At 40.2% G+C, this 21,813-nt stretch overlaps 2 protein-coding genes and 1 long non-coding RNA gene across 10 annotated transcripts in view; all 3 read right to left on the bottom strand.

Moving 5' to 3' along the window:
* LOC105357979 (uncharacterized) overlaps positions 1-21,813 on the bottom strand; it is a 65,008-nt gene that overhangs the window by 26,817 nt on the left and 16,378 nt on the right. The window lies entirely within an intron of this gene.
* On the bottom strand, positions 2,742-21,601 carry LOC144996383 (pulmonary surfactant-associated protein B-like). Of its 2 annotated transcripts, none has more exons than XM_078955827.1 (7): positions 21,465-21,601; positions 21,328-21,383; positions 20,942-21,016; positions 19,858-19,980; positions 19,664-19,774; positions 19,505-19,579; positions 2,742-2,966 (listed from the first exon to the last, which is right to left on the bottom strand). In XM_078955827.1, the coding sequence occupies exons 1-7, from the start codon at positions 21,511-21,513 to the stop codon at positions 2,880-2,882; spliced, it is 576 nt and encodes a 191-aa protein (XP_078811953.1). In that variant the 5' UTR covers positions 21,514-21,601; the 3' UTR covers positions 2,742-2,879. The 2 variants fall into 2 exon arrangements, with proteins under 2 accessions (XP_078811953.1, XP_078811954.1); XM_078955828.1 differs by lacking the exon at positions 2,742-2,966 and adding an exon at positions 15,214-15,408.
* Positions 5,480-14,070, bottom strand: LOC144996386 (uncharacterized). 5 transcript variants are annotated; one of them, XR_013659358.1, is made up of 6 exons: positions 13,944-14,038; positions 13,694-13,827; positions 12,750-12,818; positions 10,149-10,211; positions 8,276-8,359; positions 5,480-5,673 (listed from the first exon to the last, which is right to left on the bottom strand). It is a non-coding gene; the product is annotated as an uncharacterized LOC144996386 (long non-coding RNA). The 5 variants fall into 5 exon arrangements; XR_013659359.1 differs by having other exon boundaries at positions 5,540-5,673; positions 8,265-8,359; positions 13,944-14,041; XR_013659360.1 differs by lacking the exon at positions 5,480-5,673 and adding an exon at positions 6,809-6,898 and having other exon boundaries at positions 13,944-14,041.

The raw sequence follows: 21,813 nt of genomic DNA, 5'->3' as shown, positions 1-21,813 counted from the left end.
GAGTCCTATTATGTTAGATGTTTGTCCTCCATGTCGATGAGGGTCATTTGGAGTATAATTTTTAAACTGTTGCAATGAAATGGGAATGATGTTTTTGTTTATTTTTCTATTTGTTTATTTACCACAAATTTATCGTTATCACTAATATCGCAAGTTTTCCTCATATCGTGCAGCCCTAGTTATAAATATATAGAACTCTATGTACAGTCAATGCTGTGAACCAGTATCTGCCAGATAATTCAGATAAGCCACATTACCAACCAGAAATTTACTGATGGCTCCTATTTGCCTCCAGAATAACAAAAAATATCGGATTCTATGTCACAGAGCTGCGTAAGCAGCTGCCCACATTTGATACAAATCCTTTATCAAAGTCAAAGTCGGCTTTATCGTCAAATGTACTGCATCCATAAAGACATACAGCACAGATGAAATTGCTTTCCTCTCACCCCACAGTGCAAGCATCATATAAAAAAAATAAATAAACGACTTAAAAAATAGATAAAAAGACAGCAATAATAAGAAGAATAACAGTAGTCTAAACAGTGCAGAGAGCAATGAGATGATTAAAGTGGCAGTTTAAAGTGACAACAGTGCTGAGAACAGTAAGTGGATGAGTTAGTGATGGCAGTCTTTGGTGAAAGTGGTGATCTGAACTGTTGTGAAAGTTTTCAGTGTGGGCTTGAACTATGAACTCTTACATTAGTTAGTGATTCATCTATGTAAGTATTTACTTGCATTTTATTTTTTATTTACCCTTTACGCTGTTGAGCATCTAACAGCTATATAAAAGGTTAAAAAAGGTTAAACTAAGTTAAGAAAATAAGTAAAAGGATAAAATCTGGCTCTTTTGTTCGGTTCTTCAGTTTGGTTTCTCTTGAAGTCAAGTCCTGTGATGTCAAATGGCTTGTAATTCACTTGTCTATTTTAAAAACTGTGAAAAAACATTTATTTTAACCAGGTATGTTATCTAGAACAAGTTCTCCTTTACAATATTGACATGGAGGAGGAAAAACACGAGGGCAGAGAAAGCAGTTTATGACTATAATTATGTCAAATAAAAGTCATATAAATACACAAATAGAATGTATCAAGACATTTTTTTCTAAAACATGAGCAGGTTTTACACAACATATTTATTAAAAGGTTTTCAAAAGAGACAACAGGCTCAGTTTGAACACTTTTTGCTGCAGAAAAATTGAGTTCTTCATGTATGGATTTGATGTAGCGAACATTGGCTGCATGGAAGTGGACCAATGTGCTTTAGGAGTTATCAGGTTAATAACTCAAACTTTTCCCTCCCTTTTCTAACCAGCAGCAGCAGCCTTAACAGAGGGCCTTCATTTGGAATTGACATAACTAAAAAAAAAAAAATGCATAGAAACTGTAAAACATCACAAACTGTCAGCGGTACCCACCAAAATTGGCACACATCGTACCTGATGACAATGAATTTTGGGCATAGTGAACGGCCCATGTTCATGGATTGATGGCCACGTTCTAATGCACACTGATAGCAGGGATTAACGACACACGGATGTGTGCACGTAAAGCCCACAGAGACTGTCATCTTATTGCCTAATAACAGTCCTTTTTCTGCCGTATGGCTCCGCAGGACAGGGAAGTTTTTGGGATGCACAATATAAAGCTGGCATCTCAATTGCTGCCTCGTCTGAAAACATTCTTCAATGGGCTGAGACCGCTCTGGGGTAAGAAAGCTGTCTCTTAGTCTATTTGTTCTGGTTTGAAAATAATCTGTATCGCCACCTAGAGGGCAGTAGAGGCGATGTCCAGGGTGGAAGCCGACTATGGTGATGTTCTGGGCTTTACTGAGGGAGAGGGAGCTGTAGATGTCAAGCAGACATCCACTCTGATGTGGTAGGTGGTGTCAAGGATCTGCTCAAATCTGCATTGTCTTCATCGCCCTCCCACAGACAAAGCTGCCCACTATGACAGTGGGAAGCTCTTCAGCTGTCCGGGCAGGGGAGAGCATATTAGCCTTTGGGAGCCCTCCAATTTTTAATGGAACGGTCACGACAGGTATCATAACGACCAACAAAAGCAGCGGTAGGAATATTCAAAGCCTTGGCAACCGGATGTACATCCAACATAGCGCATCCATGATGGTAAACGGTAGCCCTCCAGATTTTGAGGGCACTGTAACGGAGGGCATCGTTACCTCAGGAAAGAAGACGGGTAAAAAGATGTGGCCCCTGGGGTCTAAACAAACATACATACAACATAGCGCTTTCATTATGGCGAGCTCCCGTTGTAGTTGGTCAGTGTGTCCGTGAGAATCGTTCAGAACTTTCTGACTGCAGCTTCTGTTTTCTTTCAGCAAGGATTCTCGGGGGGGGGCATTACTTAACATGGTGAGTGATGTTCATCTGACATTCAGAGTATGACACTGTGATTGGTCATTAAGAAACATAAAGGAAACAGGTGCAGACGTGTCACTTCCTGTATGCGTGAGCAGTGAAGGTCAATCCAAACTGTCATCTGTACGATGAAGATGACTTGGTTCTACTAACTCACTGGTTTAACTAAATGGGTCCAGGTCATTTTATTTTTTAGAACCATATTGTTTTTTTATGTCCTTCTGCAGTTCTGGACTGAAGGACCAGATATTTTTTAGTGATTCTTTCTATTTACACCTTTGACAAAGCTGCCCACCTCAGTGACGCTTGGGAGCTCTTTAGCTGTGCGGCCAGGTGAGAGTGTCCTGGCCTTTGGCAACCCTCCAGGTTTTGAGGGAACAGTAACAGAGGGGATTGTCACCACAGCGAAGAAGAAGGGTGACAGGATAAAGCCCCTGGCCTCCAACCGGACATACATCCAACACAGCGCCTTCATGATGGTGAGCTCCCGATGTAGTTGGGTCAGCGTGTCCGTGAGAATCGTTCAGAACTTTCTGACTGCAGCTTCTCCCCGATTTCTTTCAGCACGAATACTCGAGGGCTATAGCACTGAAAGAAAAAAAAAGTTGGATTTACGTAAAAAAAACATGTACATTGGTTGCGTGTCATAAAGTAATGTTTTCGAAACAACTTTATTTTCTTTTTTATACGTAACTTTATGTATTTTACAAACCTTTTTTTCAAATAAAGATTTGATATATTTTTAGATTAGACCAGTGCTTCTAAATTATTTTTTGCCAGACCCCCGTAGGAAAAAGAAAATGTTTCGCGTCCGCCTTAACACCCCCCCCCCCCACACACACACACACACACTTGCGCGGTAACACTATATTGGATAAGTATCTATAAAAACTGTGAGTATAGCTAAAATTGTATCTTTTAACATTAACAAAATAAGAAAGCAAAATAAATCCACTTTCAACAAATATTACATTTATTTAGCCACAGAAACCCTGATCTAGTTTAAAACAGAAAAGAAGCCTAAAGTGCATGAAATAAAAAAAAAAACTGTCAGTCCTTATTTAAACTAGAAACAATTTGACCAACGGAACCATTTGATGCTGAGAAAAATAATTCAATCAATAATATTAAATTCTAAATGATGGATAGTTTATTTATGATCTCATAAAGTGCAGCTGTTTTCCTGCAATACCAGCTGTCTTTCTGTCTGTCTGACACCAACTAAACCACAGGCAGACAGAGAATCCATTTATGGAAAATAAAGACATGTCATCAAAATGTCTACAACACTTCATAAAGCATGACATTATTAGCATGAGCTGAGGAACCTAAAGGCACATGATGATCCTGGTGTTGGGCAACAGGCAGCTTTCCGCCTGCCCCGTTTCACCTGGCAGACAGAGCCCACACCACCCATCCCCTTTCGTTCTCACACACAGCCGTGTGTGACACGAAACGGGAGCAGCTGCACGGACGGGGATTCAAAGGTTTCAGGCTGTCACACAACTCATACATCTCTCGCACAGACTTGAGTGTCAAGTAAACGGTGCTGAATCTGGTTTCAACCATCTGAAGCACTGTTTTTTTATTGTTGTGCTGCCAAACCAGATTGCTTGATGAAACGGACAACACTCTTGGCTGCACTAATTGTTTCTCCGATGTCTGGGGCGTCTGCAGACAGTGCGTCCTTGTCCAGGCCATGCCGAAGTACGGTGTTGATCACATGATCAAGGCACGAGAGGCGCTTGTAAGGCTCCAAAGCCTTCACAATGTTCCTGCCCTGATCTGTAACCCACACTATTCTGGATAAAGATGAAGGTTCCAAACCAAATCTATTCACCAGAAGCCGGACCAGTTCTCTTCTTATATTCTTCCCCGTTTTGGCATCTTCTGCTGGAAATACAGAGGTGGTAAGTGTTCTTCCAACCAAGCTGAAGTCTGTTTCAGTAAAGTGACAAGTTATTGCAATGTAACTCATCTTTCTGTAATCATCCGTCCACATATCAGTACTCATGGCGATGTCACAGCCACCTGCCAGAGCGTTCTTTACCCGCTCAATTAACAAGCTCCTTTCTTCCTCAGCCTTCTTGCCGCACGCCTTTGACACTGTGGTGTAATGGGGGAGGACCGAGTCGACAGGTATGCGCCCAAAAGTTGACCCAACATTGATCAAGTCTTGGGCCAGACTTTTAAAACTTCGCCAGAGACTACGGAAAATGGTCTAAAGTCCTGACAGCAAAAGTCCACGCACTTGTCTGTGATGGCCTGCTTAGCGCGAAGAGGGGCGGTCCTTGGGACAAATGATAATATAGATGTTTGACGTACATCACTTTTGCCATTACAGCTGTTTAAATGCCTGCTCAGCGTCGAGGTGCCAGTCTTTTTGCTCTCATATGAAAGCAAAGCGCCACATTGACTACATTCAGCGAAGCCAACACAAGTTTCTGTATCATTTTCCACTATCAATTTGAAGCTTTTCCACACTTCCGGCGGTGCGTGTTTGCCTTTTCAGTTCCCCTGTCTTTAGTTTATCTTTGACTTCTTGCTGCTCCATATCGGGGATACCTAAACAAAATAGATGCGGACTTGCGGGGGGAAGATTACATTCACGTGGGCAATGCGTGCCCAGGCTCTGCGTCTGCGCACCGCGCTTCCTGTTCAGTAGTAGTTAATAAAATAGCAATTACCTTACAGCGCCTTCTCTGTTTTAACCAAATTATTAATTTATAACAAGTATTAATTTGTTTAGTATCCACACATCGTTTTAGTATACATTTTTCTAAACATATATTTATTTAAAAAGTCAGCGAGAGAGAAGCTCGGCCCGACCCGAACGTAATGTCTTCATTTTAGTGCCCGATCTGACCTAGTTCTGACTCGGGCTCAGGCTTAAGATCTTACCTCTAATTATGGGATAAATAAAAGTATCAATTATTATTATTACTTAAGATCACCTAGAACCTTCGCTTCTGCGAAGTATAACTCTATATGATATAATTCTATTTACATTTACAATAGTAATATAATCAGAATAATAAGTGTAATAATAGCTATCCATTATGAACAACAGGAAAATGGATTTGTTTCCATTGCTCTCATACATTGTCATCTTCTCCTGGTCAGCAGAGCTCCATGCCCGTTTTTCAGAGGAGGTGGTGTATCCCAGACATTGTGGATGCCACTGTACCGGCGTTGGTTCAAGTAAAATCGTCCCGAAGGTAAGTGCCTTAACCTCTGTTCACTGAGCTGAAGGCTGGCCATAGTGATGGGATGTTGATGCCTCAGCTGTATTTACCTGGACAAAAATAATCAGAATGAAGAACTGTTAAGAATAAAAATGCATCATGTAAACATTCATTTTAAATTCATTTCAAATCATTGATCTCTATGTTAAGTCTCTGATGTAGTGGGTTTTACAGGGTTAACAGAAGTATACTAGTGCTTTCATAGACACAGATGAGCTCCTTAAGGCGCCTATATCATGGAAAGAAAAAACAAAAATTCTGCTTTTTGAGTGTTATAATATCATGTTAATTCTTCTCAAAAAACAGCCCCAAAGCAGTATTTTGATCTTTTAAGGCATGTCTGAGTATTCCTCTAAAACCTGTTCTCTGAGTATCAGCCCCTCCCAATCCATGAAAACAAGCGGGTTTTCATACTTATGCAAAAATGGAGCGGCGAAAATAACTAATTTTTCAATTTCAAAAATCCTTTTTTAGTGTGACAAAGGGCACTGCGAAGAAGAGGGGTGACAGGATAAAGCCCCTGGCGTCCAACCGGACATACATCCAACACAGCGCCTTCATGATGGTGAGCTCACGTTGTTGGGTCAGCGTGTCTGTGACAATCGTTCAGAACTTTCTGACTGCAGCATCTCTGTCATGATCTGGTCAGTCTCCTCCCCCTCCATCTCAGTTCCACTCCTAACCACCACCAGCTGTCGCCACTCAACCTCATCAGCCTGCAGTTTAAAAGGAGACTCAACCCCATCATTCAACGCCAGATTGTTGTCCTCTATGTTGACTAAGCCTGGGGCCTGTTTCACAAAGGAGGTTAAGTGTAAACTCTGAGTGCGTTAACCCTGAAATCAGGGAAACCCTGGGTTTTCCGTTTCAGAATGGGAGGTTTGTTAAACCAGAGAAAGCAGAGTAAGTCAAACCCGTTTCTGAAAGAGAGGTAACTTTTACTCGGAGTCAGTATCCATGGTTACTTATGCTGTGAACCTAACCTGGTCGGGAGCAGGTTTTATTCTCCAAACTCGAAGTTTCTGCCGGTCCCCTCCCCTTTTTAAAGACGAACGACATATTTTTCGCTTTAACCTTCATTGCCCACATTTCCGTCACACAGAGACGGTCTAAGTGACAAGAATGGCTTGTTCTTTTTTGGAGGACCCAATAGACGAGGAGGCTGCATTAATTCATAGAGAATTATATTTACCTCGTACGAGGATTTTGAGAAGACTCGATTTCTTTTTCACTTTTAACTGCTGCCATGTTCTTTTAATTCCTGCAGGATTGCATCTACGTGAAAATGAAATCAGGGACATTGAATTAGATTAATGTAACAATTATTTTATGGAAACACAATTTGCTAGCACTGCTTACTTTCTTAATCCCATATAAACCTATACCACTTGATCAATACAGGGGTAGTGTTGCAGTGTGTGTGTGCTGAGCGGGGTGCGATCCACGAGAGAGAAGGGGAGGGGCGATTGCAGGTGCAGATGGGGGGGGGGGGGGGGGGGGACGGAGCAGAGGTGTGTGCGTGGTATATATTGTGTGTTTGGAGGACGGAGCACTTAGTTAAATAAAGGGAAGGTGTCATTCCCGCTCTGGAGGTTGAGGGTTTCCAACGGGAAGTGAACCCCGAAGGAGAATTCCCTTCGGCCCTGAAGGAAATCTCCCCTGCGCGTCGGAAAGACGAGAGAAAAGAAAGGAGAAGTCTTCGCGCAGCGAAAGGTTCAACAGTAGACAAAAGTTCACTTTTAAAAACACAATTGCATGTATTAATATTAAACTGACCAACGTTTGCTAGGGGGGAAGGTTAACAAAAAAGTCCTCTAAACATTACCGACATTAAATGCATTTTCCCCCAGATTGGTTCTGTATACTATGCAGCATTTCATGCATTTACACCAGGAAGAACACTTCAAAAGTACTCCTAAATATCCCCATTTTTTATTTCACTCCTTACGCTATTTAAAAAGTTGTTACAGACAATATTTTATAACAATGATTTAAATGCAAACTTAGACATTAACTTGAGCAGCTATGTTTTCCCACGCTAACTGTCTCTGTTTTGCAGATGCAGCGGTGTTGCTTTTCTTCCAGAATATGTGCTCATATTCACTGTAACTCTGCAGCAGCACGTCAAGTTCAGCTGGCGAAAAATACGCAGACCTCTTTTTTTCACGGTTGCCATGGTGACTCGTGATATCTGCGCTCCATTGATAATGGCTTCTTATAGACGCGGTGCGCATGCTCACCTCCGAATCAGTCCACTCAGAGTTGATTGATCTAACTCAGATCAGCTGCTCTGAAACTGAAAACTCAGAGTTCTCAATCTCTCGATTGACCAACTCAGAGTTCAGGTTTGACCTCAGAGTTGGTTGAACCTCCTTTGTGAAACAGGCCCCTGGTCTCTCGTCTAGTTTTGCTCTGTTGTTTATCTGCTCTCGTTCTGGCTCTAACATTGTTCTCCTGCTTCAGGAAACCCTCACTACGAGTGACTTCAGGTGGACTCTCCATAATCAACCCCGTCGGAATACGGCGGACATCTGGGCCTTTGCTGAACGCTCTAACTCCTCCAGCCTCGCCACACACCACAGCCATCTCTTAACCATCGCCATCTCAAGCTACATCTTCCCAGAGAGGAATTTAAATATACCTGCTACTCACCAGTTTTGTTTCTGGGTTCCAGCATCTGGGTCCGCCACGATAAGGATAACATAACAATCTCCCTGTTTTCTTTCAGCACGAATACTGGGGGGGGGGATGATAACATGTACATCAGTTACGTGTAATAAAATTGTTTTCCAAACGTTACTTTCTTACATCTTTTTCACAATGATTTTATATATTTTTTAGGTTAGACAAACATATATATCAAGTACTTTTTTTTAAATATATTGACATGTCTAATATTTAAATTTCCCTTTTAATTACTTGAATTATTAGGTCATGCAATAATTAAATACTTGTGTTTACTGTATAACACAAACAAAATGTGTAGGTTTTATATTATTCCACACTATAAAAAAAAAAGTTTTCTGCCATTATAAATGCTTCTCTTTAACTGCACCAAATAATTTTGCATTGACAAAGATTTCATTATGCAATTTACAGGGCTCCAGACTGCGACCATTTGGTCGCATTTTGCGACCAAAATTTGAGTGTGCGACTGAATTTTACATCCAGTCGCACATGTGCGACCAGTAAATTTGCCTCCCCCACCCTCCGTATTTTTTATACATTAAACATGGAAGGGGCACGTCAATGATCAATGAAATAATCAATGAGACGCGAGCGCACACTCGTGTGATGCCCGTCTGTGAGGCGGCCAATGCGTGTAAGAAGAATAGGGAAAGTCACTGTAAGTGGCTAAATGCGTGGAGGGGGAGGGGCCTAGAGATAACCAAGCGCGCGTAAACGTCTGTGGGAAGGAATCGGAGACAAATTTCATCACAACCTGATGAGCAAGCGAACTATTGATTCGTTCTTCCGACCTGCAGCTAGTGTACCAGTGCCAGAGTGTACAGCAGGGGTCTCAAACTCGCGAAGCAAACCACGGCTCTCATGCACGGCTGTAATGGCATGACTCCACTCCCGCGGGAGATGGTCAGCTGAGGAGCATAAATGTCCCACACCTATATGCGTGACAGCTAACGGGGCTCTAACATTAAACACGTGTGAGCGACAACACGATTTAGTCTTAGACACATTTAAAACACGTGGGTAAAATGCAACGATAGACGTGTTTAAGATGAACCAGCGCCGCGCCTGGATAGTTGGGGGGGGGGGGGGGGGGTTTGAAGGCGAAGCTGCAGCGAGACTTAAGGAGAACAGGAAGTTGTTGTCCTTAACATTTAATTTACTTTTAATATGCCTCTTCCCCTTAGTATGATCTGTGATTTCTGATATTATATCTTTTATAATTATTTTAATGTTTTGTAATGTATGTAGCCTTTTTTTAATCAGTTGGCATATTAAATTGTTTTAATTGATCACTGAACTACAAAAACCCATCAGGACACATGTCCCATAATGCATTGTTTTGTAGTCTGTAGGGCAGATTTCAGTCAGTGCAGTACTAAATTTACAGCTGCGTTCGCTCTGGTTGGGGTCTTGCTCCCACCCGTTTCTCGTGATATTTTTGTTACGATTGACAGGTGATGTTGGAGCAAAAACAAAAATATATGTCATCACGAGAGCGTGTGCTCGCGTTTCATGAGTATGTATGCGAGTGTGTGTGTTTGCGTGTGTGTGTGCTCGCGTCTCATTGATTATTTCATCGATCATTGACGTGCCCCTTCCATGTTTAATGTATAAAAAATACGGAGGGTGGGGGAGGCAAATTTACTGGTAGCACATGTGCGACTGGATGTAAAATTCAGTCGCACACTCTCAAATTTTGGTCGCAAAATGCGACCATTTAATCGCAGTCTGGAGCCCTGGTATGTCAATGTTTGAGTGTCAACTCAAGTTATGAATGTTAAATGAAGTATGTACAGCTCACATTGTGAAGTTAAAATGTCTGGATTACAATACTCACCTGTACTACAGAGTCTTTGAATAAACCCCGGCACTTGCTGATACTCGCAAGAAAGTCAGCAGTCTAAAATACAAAGAGGCAGCAGATTTTAAATTCACAAGCAAACTTTTTTTTAAAAGTACAATTTTTACCCTGGGCTCCTTAATAAATGTTATAGTTACTGGGTTAACAAAAGGCTGGGAGGGAAAGAGGCAGAAATAATGTTTGGACGTCTTGGCAGAACATAAAAAAATGTTGCGGGTCTTGCATCACTTACATTAACCGAATCCTAACTGACATTTGAAGATGTAATTACCGTAAATTCCGGACTATAAAGCGCACCCGATTACAAGCCGCACCCGCCCATCTTCACGTGTTTAACTACTTTTAAACATACATAAGCCGCATCGTAGCAAAAGCCGCATGTATTAGATAACACGGTAAACCTTACAAATCACGTCCTGACTCCCAGCATAAGTAAGGTTCATTACACTGTGGGAGGAGTCAGCTTTGTCTCAGGCTCATGCATGTGAATACGACCACATCTGACAAACAGCATGGACCTCTATTCTGTTCACAAGTTCCTCAGTTATGGTTTATTTATTTATTTTTATTTTTTTGTTTGTTTTTTTTACTTATTGACAATCTAGGTATCACACATAAAATTACAAACAGTAACCATATAATCAACATTATATCCCTCAGTTATGATGAGGAAATTTACATCCACGATCCCCCATTTCCCATGAGTCTTAGGGGCTAAAGGCGGGGCCAACGCCCGGCTCGTCACACTGTTGTACGTGTTTAAAAATGAGCAAGTAGCAGCAGTGCATGGAGGGGTGAAAAGGAACAGCTCTCCTTCCGCTTGTGTCGCGGCAGCATTATGGTACTAACAGGGCTGGTAAAAAAAAAAAAAAAAAAGTAAAATAAAGCAGCGGCGACTGAAAAGCGCGCGCCTCAGCGCGATACCAGCGCCTCAGCGCGGCGCGTGCGTCAGAAGCTCCGTGGATGCCTCTGAGCTCCGCGCTCGCCCCGCGCGCTCCCCTTCCTATCTTCTCCGACACCTCTGGCCAGGGCGGCTACAGGGAGGAGGAAATCGTGTCTGTGCAGAGCAATCGGACTTAAAACTGTACGTTTTGTGGATGAGGGGCGGATGCGTTGTTACGTGTGGGAGCCTTCAGACTGCCATCAGCCCCGCAGCTCTATATGAACGAGCAGCAGCCAGGAGAACATGTCTCCAGCTCATACGGAGGCTGTGAGCTTGTGAGCAAAATTGCGGTCAGTCCTCAGAAACCGTTAAAACGACCACGTGGATTTGTGTTTCCAGTCGTGTCCCGACAAAATAAAGGCTGATGTTATTCACACATGCGCTGTTCTCTCCGTCACGCAGCTGACCGGCTTTTCCAATCCCGTTGGTGATGGTGGATTTTTTCACGCTGCTTTTAACTTGAAAGCTGCATCATATTGTAGCGGCGATCACGTGCACGTTGGGTGTAACAGCACCAAAGGATTCTGGGATGCGGCCGGGCATGCGTGTTTCGTTTTTTGAACCATAACTGAAGTGTCTAAGACCTGAAGTCAGGTCCATGCTGTTTGGCTGCTTAGTTTGTTGAAAAACAAATGACTTGTGCTGGGTGTTAGATAAGGAATTCAAACCATTCACTGAGTCCGAAAGTACGTACATGGCTGCCACCAAGTAAATCCATAAATTAGCCGCGTCACTGAATAAGCCGCAGGGCTGTGAGCGCAGGAAAAAAGTAGCGGCTTATAGTCCGAGAATTACGGTATAGTTAACGACGGTATTAAAGTCTTAAAATAATGGTAAAACCGTTAACAATAATTATGTCTTCAGACTGTAATGCTGCCCGTATGGATTGGCTACCTACAGTGGATGATCCTTTATTTTATTTATTTATTTCCATTTTATAAAGGATTATTCAATTTGTACATGTCTTCCCTGAGAGCTTTCTTTCTCAAATATTTCCAGACATCAGAGCTCAATACAACTGGCTGACAGATCAATTTAACGCAGCAGCAGCTAGCAGCTACTGGTTTGAGCTCTGCTGAGGATCAGTTCATTGAAACACTCAGACTCCACCCAGAGGATGGGGTTTACAGCACAAACACTGAAATATGCTGGGTGTGGAGAGGGAGCATCCACTCATGGGGCAGAAGGATGAGGGCATTCTGCTTCCAATCTACGTTATACCTTTGTGAGATTTTCTGCTTCTGCCACTTTGAAAACAGAACAGAGCTAGGCTTAATAATGAGCAAGACCTGAGAGTTGCAGTAACAAACCTGCTAACTCGTTTTGAAAAGATGTGTAACACAAAGACACATGTAGCAATCAACAATACTTTGTGTTTCTTTTTACACATAGTTTCAAAGTTATTGTTCTTACAAAATGAACGATTCATTCATTTTCTTCCGTTTGTCCCTTTCGGGCTCCGGGCTGCCAGAGACTATCCCGGCCACTTATGGGCGAAGGACAGGTGAACGATCCTTTATTTGTCTGGTTTCTAGCATCAGGAATGTTTAAGATTTTGATATGGAGTTATGAAGTTTGACATTAACTTATTTTGTCACAGTTTTTATGGCAAATGCATGATGAGGGGGACCCACCTGACTCATTGAAGACCAGAGCATGGACATCACCATCAGGGAGGAGCAGTTGATAGTGTGTGATGAGCTCTGTAGTCAGGACAGAGATTTCTGAGTTAAATGTTACATTTTACATAAAATAACGAGTAACACTTCCACAGCTTTGTTGCATTGTTGTACTAACTAAACGGATCGCGTTGGTTTGAAATCAAAAGCTGCAATAGAAAAAAAAAAACTGAAGAAATTAGAACTACATTACACCCCCACCGCACCCCTCCCCCCACAGGATTCAACCCGCCCACTGAGAACCCCGCGAATTTTAAAATGGAAACTGCAAACTAACTAAACTAGCATATCGCGAGTAAATAATCACCCCACCCAAATATACGGCATTCCCTCATTTATCCCAAAATAGGTGAAATCTGTGAAGTAGGATTCCCAACGTTTTAAGACTGTAAAACTTATTACTACACACATTATACGCTTTTGTTCCCCAAGGTCATGATGAATAAATTCTCTCCGTTTTAAACTCTCAAAATTAAAATCTTAACAGAAAAATAAGTTCCGCATAATGAAAACCAAGCTCTGCTTGAAATCGAAGATTTATTTAATCCGAACGCATGCTGTGCACGAGACGCGCACGGTAAATGATTGACAGCCAGCAGCGACACTGAAGTACACCGTCTGCTGATCAAATAATGCCATCCTAGCTAGGTCATGGGTGGAATGGTATCGAAGAACTAAATAATGTCAACAGAAGCTTCTCACATTATACTTCAAATTCGGTCTCTACAACGCAGATTTTAGCAAACAGAAATCCTCTAATGACGTTGAATTCCTAGAGTTTTCCGCCTGTGTGGGGGGAAAGAAAAAACAGTGTCCACACGCAACTACTGCCCCCATCAAGAGCAAATTCCCACGGCATAACTACTTGCCACTCTTCCCTGCGCATCATTGGAACTCACCGCGTTACCGCTGAATCTGCCTGCGGCGTCAAAATACAATACACCGCGCACACCTCCCCCTACCTGGCTGTCGTTCAGGGCTGCAGGCAGCCGGCAGGAGCAAAAAGTGGCGCGCATAGCCTGAACTTTGATAACTATGATAAAAAAAAATAGATTACAAAGCTCTTCTCTGTGAAAACTATCAATATTTATGATAAATATGACGTCTCTCGCTTCCCTAAATTCACATGTTAGAGTAAATTCAACTTACCTATAACAAGTTTCTCCATCCAGCAGGTGCTTGGAGCTTCTCTAAAATGGCTGACTCCAAAGATTCTCCTTCTGGGAAATGTTTCGACAGACGGGGTTTTCTTTTCCAGAATTAAGGGGCACCACGGTGATTTTTTAAAAAAACTTTATTAACAAATATTGCACATACAAAATACCAAACACACAACTCCACACTGTGTGCAAAATACAATTTTGACGTTCGCTAGGAAATTACAAAAAAAATACATAATAATAACAATGTAAAACAGGTTAAGCAAAAATAAAACAAATGTAATAAAGGCAAAGGAATCTGTTAAAGTTTCAAAAGAGACCATGTTTCAACTGTTCTGACAGCTTTTTTGATAGTGGAGGATTTTATACTGTTGACATACAATACCATTTATTTCTGAAAAACATAAAATACTGTTTTTTTGTTGGTATATTTACACTTGTGTATAAAGTATTTAGCCATAATTATAGTTAAATTAACTACATACATTTTCTCTGCATGAAGTCTCCCTTGTTTAAAATATCCAAAAATAATATGCTCATAAAATACTGTATAATCTTCACATAGATGAGTTCTTATAAAAAGTATCAAATCTTTCCAAAATAGTTGAGTGAAAGAACAATACCAAAAAAGATGGGGCACAGTTTCTGGTGAGGAATGAGAAAATGAACAGTTTATGTCCAGGTCTTTTTAAAACTTAGTAAACAAGTGTTTCACTGGATAACATTTATGAAGAATTTTGAAAGAAATATCTCAGATTTTATTGGTGATGAAATACTTTGTGCCATTTGAAAACCAAAAGTCATCCCCCCATTGAGCTTGCAAAAATTTGCATCCTTAGCAAGTGAATGAGATTCCTGAAAAAAAAAAAAATAAGTCTATTTTTTGCTGTTTAGCAAATAAAAATAAGGCCTTACGCTTTACATTATTCCTTAGCCCTCTGGCATTTAAAGAGAAAACAGATAATGACATAAAAAAGTAGAAAAATAAGTAAAAAAATAGAACCTTTTTAGCCTTTTAAGAAAATTTAAGTCCAAGAAAATATAGGTCAACTGCAAAACGCAGTCGCACCTTTTTCAATCAAACTGATGTGGAAAAAAAGAACACTGAGAACATTTAAGCATTAACTCAACATCCTCTTTGCTTATAAAAATTTCAAGAAAAATGATATTTATAAGTCCATTGTGTTAACACTTCAAACTGATTTTTTTCCCTCTTTTTCTGCTCCTTTAAAATGGAGTTACGCTATTGATCACCAATGATGATTTCCCGTTATCCTTTGATGAAGGCCCTGGCACCAGCATAGGAGGCAAATTTTCCAGGAGCTCGAGCCTTCTGAATCTCTGGCCACAGCCGCAGCCTCCTCTCTCTGTCACCTTTGGAAAGATCCTCCTTGAACTGCAGACCGTGTTCCTTCATGTAAGGTGAATCCTTCCCCGCCTTCCAGACTGCATCCCTGCACAGCCGAGAGATGAACTGCAGAATAAAAGCTCTGGGCCGTGTGTTGCTTAAAGGCTGCCTCGTACTGCCAAGTCGATGCACAGTGTCTAGAACATCCACCAGCTTTTCCTTCATGGAAGGGAGGACCATCTGACAGATTTTTATCACGACAAAGCGGGTGTTTACATTCTCTGTCTCAGGAACTCCCACAAGCTTCAGATTCCTTCTTCTTGTGTAAGATTCAAGCTCATCCACTGTTCTTTGTAGAAGTTTGACAGGCATCTCCAAGGAGTCTACCCGTTGTTCCAGAACAGCCATCTTGGTGCTAACAGTTCTTCGAATAGTCGTGAGCACCGCTAGCAAGCGTGCCCGAGCTTGCACCAGCACCGTCGGTGCTCGCCACAGCCAAATATTCACGTTTTTTCACCATGGCGATTAGCAAAGTTCGAAAAAACATTCAAGATTAAACTTTGATAAGTTAGGTTTGTCGCCATATAACTTTTCACAACTGTTTTTTACTAAAGTAGGTGCGGAGCGAAGCAAAACCAGACCAACTAAGCCACCATCTTGGAATCCCCCAGGCATGGCAGTGATGCACCTGAAAATGAACATCCTGAGAGGGAATGTTGTCCGTACCCCACACACTACTATGACTACGAACAATTTCTGAATGGGAGGAATAGATTGAGAAATAGAATGCTTGTTTTCTTTCAGGCATCTACATCCACTATTTATACACAAACAGGGAAAAAGCATGGAAGTCACTTCTGCTCACAGCCTCCTCAGATATGGTGAGGGTCTTCATACCCAAGATTCCCCACTTCCCATGAGTCTTAGGAGCTGAAGGCGTAGTATGTGTGGAAGGTAAACATAATTTGTTTATATTAAACAAACAGTATTTGTTTAAAGTATTTGTATTTGTAAATTGAACAACCCCACTTTTCCCGTTTTTCAGTGTAGTTAATATGCTGAGTGATGTTCATCTTAGCAGAAGCTGGTTTCTGACGTTCAGAGTACGATGCTGTGATTGGTCATTAAGAATCGTAAAGGAAACAGGAAACCCTGCAGACGTGTCACTTCCTGAAGTGTGCAGTGAAGGTCAATCCAAACTAAACATATCTTCACATATTTCAATTCTGATGATTAAAAAAAAGTAGAAAACAGTATTAATTTGTTACGTATCCAGTCTAAGTTTTACATACATAAGTGCAGAATAAAAAAAAATTCAAGTCCCAATTTTACTGCATTTAGGAAAGAGATGTTTCAATGTTATGAATACATTAAAAAGATTAACACACCCAAGGCAACTAACACTGGAACAATTTGTGCTTTTTTGTTTGATTAATCCCCTCCTCTAAGAAACATGTATTTTGTAAATATTATTATTATTTTTATTATTATTATTATTTTGCATTCTCTTTAAGATGTTTTAAAGAAAATGATAAAAGAACCAGTCAACAAAAGATTAAGAAACGAAAAAACCATGAATGCTCTAAATAATGACTTTTCCACACAAAACTGGAACAATGTGTACAGAAAGAAAGGTGTGGATATCTCTTATAAATGTTTTTTAGAAATATTTAGCTCACTTTACAATAAGAACTGTCCAATTCATAAATCCGAGAACAAATTTGCCAAATACCCTTGGTTAACTACCGGTATACAAAATGCTTGTAAAAAGAAGAATAACCTCTATAAAAAATTCTTAAAACGGGAAAAGAGAAACTGAACAAAGATATGAGTCATATAAAAATAACTAGACTGAAATAACATGGCACGATAAAAAGGTTTACTTGAATAATCTACTGAATGAAAATAAAAACAACGTAAAGCGAGTTTGAGACACTTGCGCTCGCACCTCTTTGCGGTAGTCTTTGGAACATAAATCACAAAGTTCGAGAGGGGGGCATCACTCACCGGTGGCCCGGTGAATCACACACAAACACAGGTAATTGGGAATCTTTTTCAGTCTAACAATCAACTCTAGGAGTACGCCCTCCTGTCTTAGAGAAGAGCGCGCAGTGTGTGAAGGAAAAGGGGAGGGGTAGTGGGCGCAGGCTGCGAGGAGCGCAGGCTGCGAGGAACGCAGGTGCGATTACGCAACACCTGGATCATGGCGTGCTGTTCGATCACTCAGCAGCTCATGTTTACTGACTATTGAAGATATTTTTATTGCGTGTCTTTTCTGTTGTTTAGTCGGTGTCAGTATTTGACATAAAGACAGCAGGTAATGCAGGAAAACAGCTGCGCTTGTTGAGATCATAAATAAACAATAGATCATATTTTTATGAAAGGATTGAGGTTTTTGGAGGATCATTACCGTTGGTGTTGCACAAAATGAGGAAAATGCCAAATATTTTAGAGTAATCTCAATAATGAGCTCTATAGAACTCAACTGAAGTAGAAATGAAAAAAATGACTCTAGTAAATGCTTCGAATATGTTTTATGCCTCGTCTGAAGACATTTTTTCAAGTCCTGGTAGGTTTGTCTCGTCAGCCACAGCCTTTTCTTAGCTGGAGGATATGTAAAACCTGCAGCAGCTTTAAGGCAGGAGCCCAACAGAAAAATTAAAGGCGTCTACTGTAATAGTTCTATGGATTAAGTCCCAACAGTCTTGGTGAATCCTCTGGGTTGTTTTGTTTTTTCCGTCATGTATTGAAAGTTATTTCATCATTGCAATATTTATCTGTAATTTCACATATTGCAAGTTTTTCCTCATATTATTCAGCCCTCATCTAATCTATTTTCAAAGTGTTCCCATCGGTTAGTTATGATTATGAGAGCGAGAGCTGTCTGTTTACAATTTAAAATATATACTCACAAGTTGATTCAAAAGATAAAGAACACAAAAGAAATATATGCTTTTTTCTGTGAATTAGAATTTCTCCTAATCATGAATGGACATATGTTCATTTTTTAATACAGCACACACACACATCACACTGAAAGGTTGAAGCAAAAATGAAATATTTTCATCCTCTGTGCTTAAATGCTCCTAAAGTTAAACTAAAGTGGAGTTCCTTTTTTGAGTTAAAGCATTCGTATGCTCGGTTTGCTGATGTTCTCATCACAGATGTTTTCAATCAGCAGCAGGTTTTAGGAAGTTCTACATGTTGAAGTTTGGTTTAGATGCTGTGATGCGTTCATGGTCATCACTGGTGGTTCGGTTGAAGACCAAAAACCATTTACTGATTTTTGTGTGGATATGCATATGAAAATGTGTCATTCACCCAAAGCACAACCTATAGTACTTTTTCCACAACAACTGAAGATGTTCAGTAAATCCAGACAGCTGTGGCCACAGTTATCTCTTCATACTTTGGTAGAAACTTAAAGCATGTTTATAGACTTCCACCTTCATGTTTGTTTCAGCCTGACCACTTTTTCCCTCTACATTTTATTTAATTTTAAATCAATAACAAAAAATCTTGTATAGAAAGGTTGTTCAAAGTGTTAAAATTGGAAATGTTTCTATTTATGTCAATGTTTTTCAATAAAAACCCTGAAATTTTCAATTTCATTTGTGCTCTGAGCTTTTTGTAAAAAAGTAGAGGAGAAAAAACAAATAGTTTTTTTTAAAATAATTTTTTCACATTTTTCGGTTCTGCCAAATTAATTCAAGTAATTGAAACACATGTTTCCTTTTAAAAACAAAGTTAGTAAATTGGTAAATAATATATCGTCCAACCTGTAATGACATCATCTGATCTGCGCATGTGCACACAAAGCATCCGCCATTTTAACACCAGAAGCGCGTTCGTCCCTTTCACTGCAGATAGACGATGGAGCGGGGGAACAACGTTGTCTGACCTTGGTAAGTAAAGTTTTCTAACTTTTTTGTGTTTTTACTTAAGTGTAATCTTTTAAATGTGTTTTGACATTCGGCCACAAAGTAACTCGTCATAACAATGCCTCGTGGTTTTGTTTTAGCCAGCAAATTAGTCATTTTGCGTCATGGTGAAACTGAAAGCTAGCTAGCTTGTTTTGCAGACTGGTAGAGCAGCTAAAGGCCGTGTGAAAATATTAGTCATACTTTATTACTTCCTGTGGAGCAACAAATGCAGTAAATGTGCACCGAAGCAGGTCAAATGTTCCCTCCAAGAAACCTCACCTCAGTTCTCTGCTGAGGCAGCATTTCCTCCAAAGTCTTCACACAAAAGAGGCAGAAGGAGCACTGGGGTCCGGACTGCATATGGGACAAAAAGATGAGTAAAGCGGAAGACTACAGCAGTCTGGTTCTTGAAAACAGGAGCCTTTCTGATGAACTGACAGTGTCACTCTGCAGATTCGCCTGCAGGGCCTTGTTGACAAAGTAGCTCAGCATCTCACTGTTTGGACAGGAGTTGCAGAGCCCAAGCATTTTGCAGACTTCTCCGAGTTTCTAATGAGAGAGAGAAAAGTTTTAAGCATTTAAAAGGTACTTTTTTTCAAAATTTAAATGCGCCTGTATGACGAATGACTGACCGCTACTCCAGTGAAGAAGGTGATGGCCAGTGGGAGCATCTTGTCCACCTCTTCCTTGCAGAGTGAGGCGGTGGGGCCGGGCAGGAGCGCACAAATATGGTCAATGCCCGCCAAGATCTTTTTCTAAGATTCAAGAGACACCATGTGGGGGTAGAGATGAGAACATTCCAGAAAACTCAATGTCTGTATGGAGGTTATTAAAGTGGTGTGATCTATAAATCTCAGGGTTTTCTGGTCTGTTAAGCTGCAGTGTAACAAAAAATGGAGATAAAACCTTCCTGCTGGAGCTCTAAAGTTCATTTAGAAGAAAAAAAAAAGCATCTTCTCCAAACTTACTTTGTGCAGAGAAACCGAAACATTTAAGGAGTTTTTAGGCGAGTCTGCTTTTGTTCTTGACAAAAAGTTTTTCTGTTTTTGTTAAGTGTTTTAAAGAAGTGGTTAGTATTTCTTGTTGTAGTTTAGCTCCCAGATTTAATGCTTAAATTTAGCATTCATCCAAATAAATCCTAAAAATGCAATTATTTTCGCTTAGTTTTTATTTTCTTTATGTTTATTGACTCCCAAATATGGTGCACAGATGAAATGAAAAAAAATTTCTTTCATAAAAATCACTACATTGTCTGTTTAATACAAGTAATTTTACATTGATATTAAACGCTTTAAGCTTTTTAAGGTTTTACAAAGTGTCAGGAATCTGGTTTCTGAGAGTACACTGAAAGGAAGAGAATCTTATGTGGTTTGTTGGGGTTCAAGATAGAAAAAGGCAAATTTCATTTCAGTATTTAGCAGAAAAAGGAAGTGGCTTTTCATTTACATTATGAAAATAAGAGCTTTCTTTTCCGTCTGTTTTGTTCCACAAGCCACTGAAAACATGTCAATTCAAAAAATAGTATTTCTGTTGATCACAGGACAGAGAAAAACTCCTGAGGTTAAAAAAATTGATATCTGTTTATTCAATGAAAGCTATTCAACCACAAAGCTTTAAGTGCATGAACTGCTTTGTTGATTTATGAAAATATTGACTTAAACATGGCTGATAATGCAATCAAAGAGCAAACAGGACGTCTCAGTTGTTTGAGTTCACCTGCAGGTCAGGACTGGAGAGCATGTCTTCAAGAAGCTCAAATATTTTGGTGCAGTCCTGGCACACATCACTCCTCTGGATACAGGAATAAAATCACCACACAAATGAAAATGTTCAACTATAATATATTTGCATCATATATTGAGTAACATACTTTTATTTTTAAAGTGTAAAAGTCATCACCTGCTTAACAACTGTTGCACAAATATATAAAAGTAGAGATTGTACTTCCTGTCACATGTTCATTGAGAGTATTTTTGTAAATCCCGTTGCACATCATCAATTATAGAAGGTCTAATAAACTGTTTGTTTGTTTGCACCCTGAATAAAAGATACATTTTCACTTTAGTTACTTAAACTGCAAAAACAGAAAACGTATCACTTACTTTTGGGGCATCAGATGTATCTTCCAAACCCTTGATGTCATACGTAGCTGTTAGAGCTGCAAAAACAAACGTTTGTCACTGAAGGTGAATATCTTGGCTCATAAACGAGATGCAGTTGAACGGCTGTAATTTCTTACCACTGCTCTGCAGACCGACTAAGAGGAGCAAAGCTAACACAACCATCATTGCTTTGGGGGGTTTTCTTTAACTCTTTGAAACGTCTTCCGTTTAAATGTCAAAAATAAGCTCCTCATGCTGCTTATATCTGACATGCCCCACCCACAGAGCCCCCCCACCAACCTCTGCCATGACTGAAACTTCAAGAAAAGTTTTATTCATAAAGAGGCGTCATTTTTTTAAACTTCTGCTTCCATATGAAACTCCACATGAAAGTGAAAATAATTATCAAAAATCAATTTAGACAGTTACTTCCAAGATCGTGCTGTTTTTTTTAATAAAAATTTAAATACACATTTGAATTTGTAT

This window comes from Oryzias latipes, chromosome 12, assembly GCF_053564925.1.
Source record: "Oryzias latipes strain Hd-rR chromosome 12, Olatipes_Hd-rR_3.1".
NCBI lineage: Eukaryota > Metazoa > Chordata > Actinopteri > Beloniformes > Adrianichthyidae > Oryzias > Oryzias latipes.
Note: the sequence above shows the minus strand (reverse complement) of the source record. Positions and strands in the feature narration are given on the sequence as shown.

Excerpts from the sequence above, each read along its gene's own strand:
- LOC144996383 (XM_078955827.1), bottom strand. The coding sequence starts at position 21,513 with ATGATGGTTGTGTTAGCTTTGCTCCTCTTAGTCGGTCTGCAGAGCAGT. Across the intron at positions 21,017-21,327 it reads ATACATCTGATGCCCCAAAA|AGGAGTGATGTGTGCCAGGA; the intron begins GTAAGTGATACG and ends TCCTGTATCCAG. Across the intron at positions 19,981-20,941 it reads TCTCCAGTCCTGACCTGCAG|AAAAAGATCTTGGCGGGCAT; the intron begins GTGAACTCAAAC and ends CTTGAATCTTAG.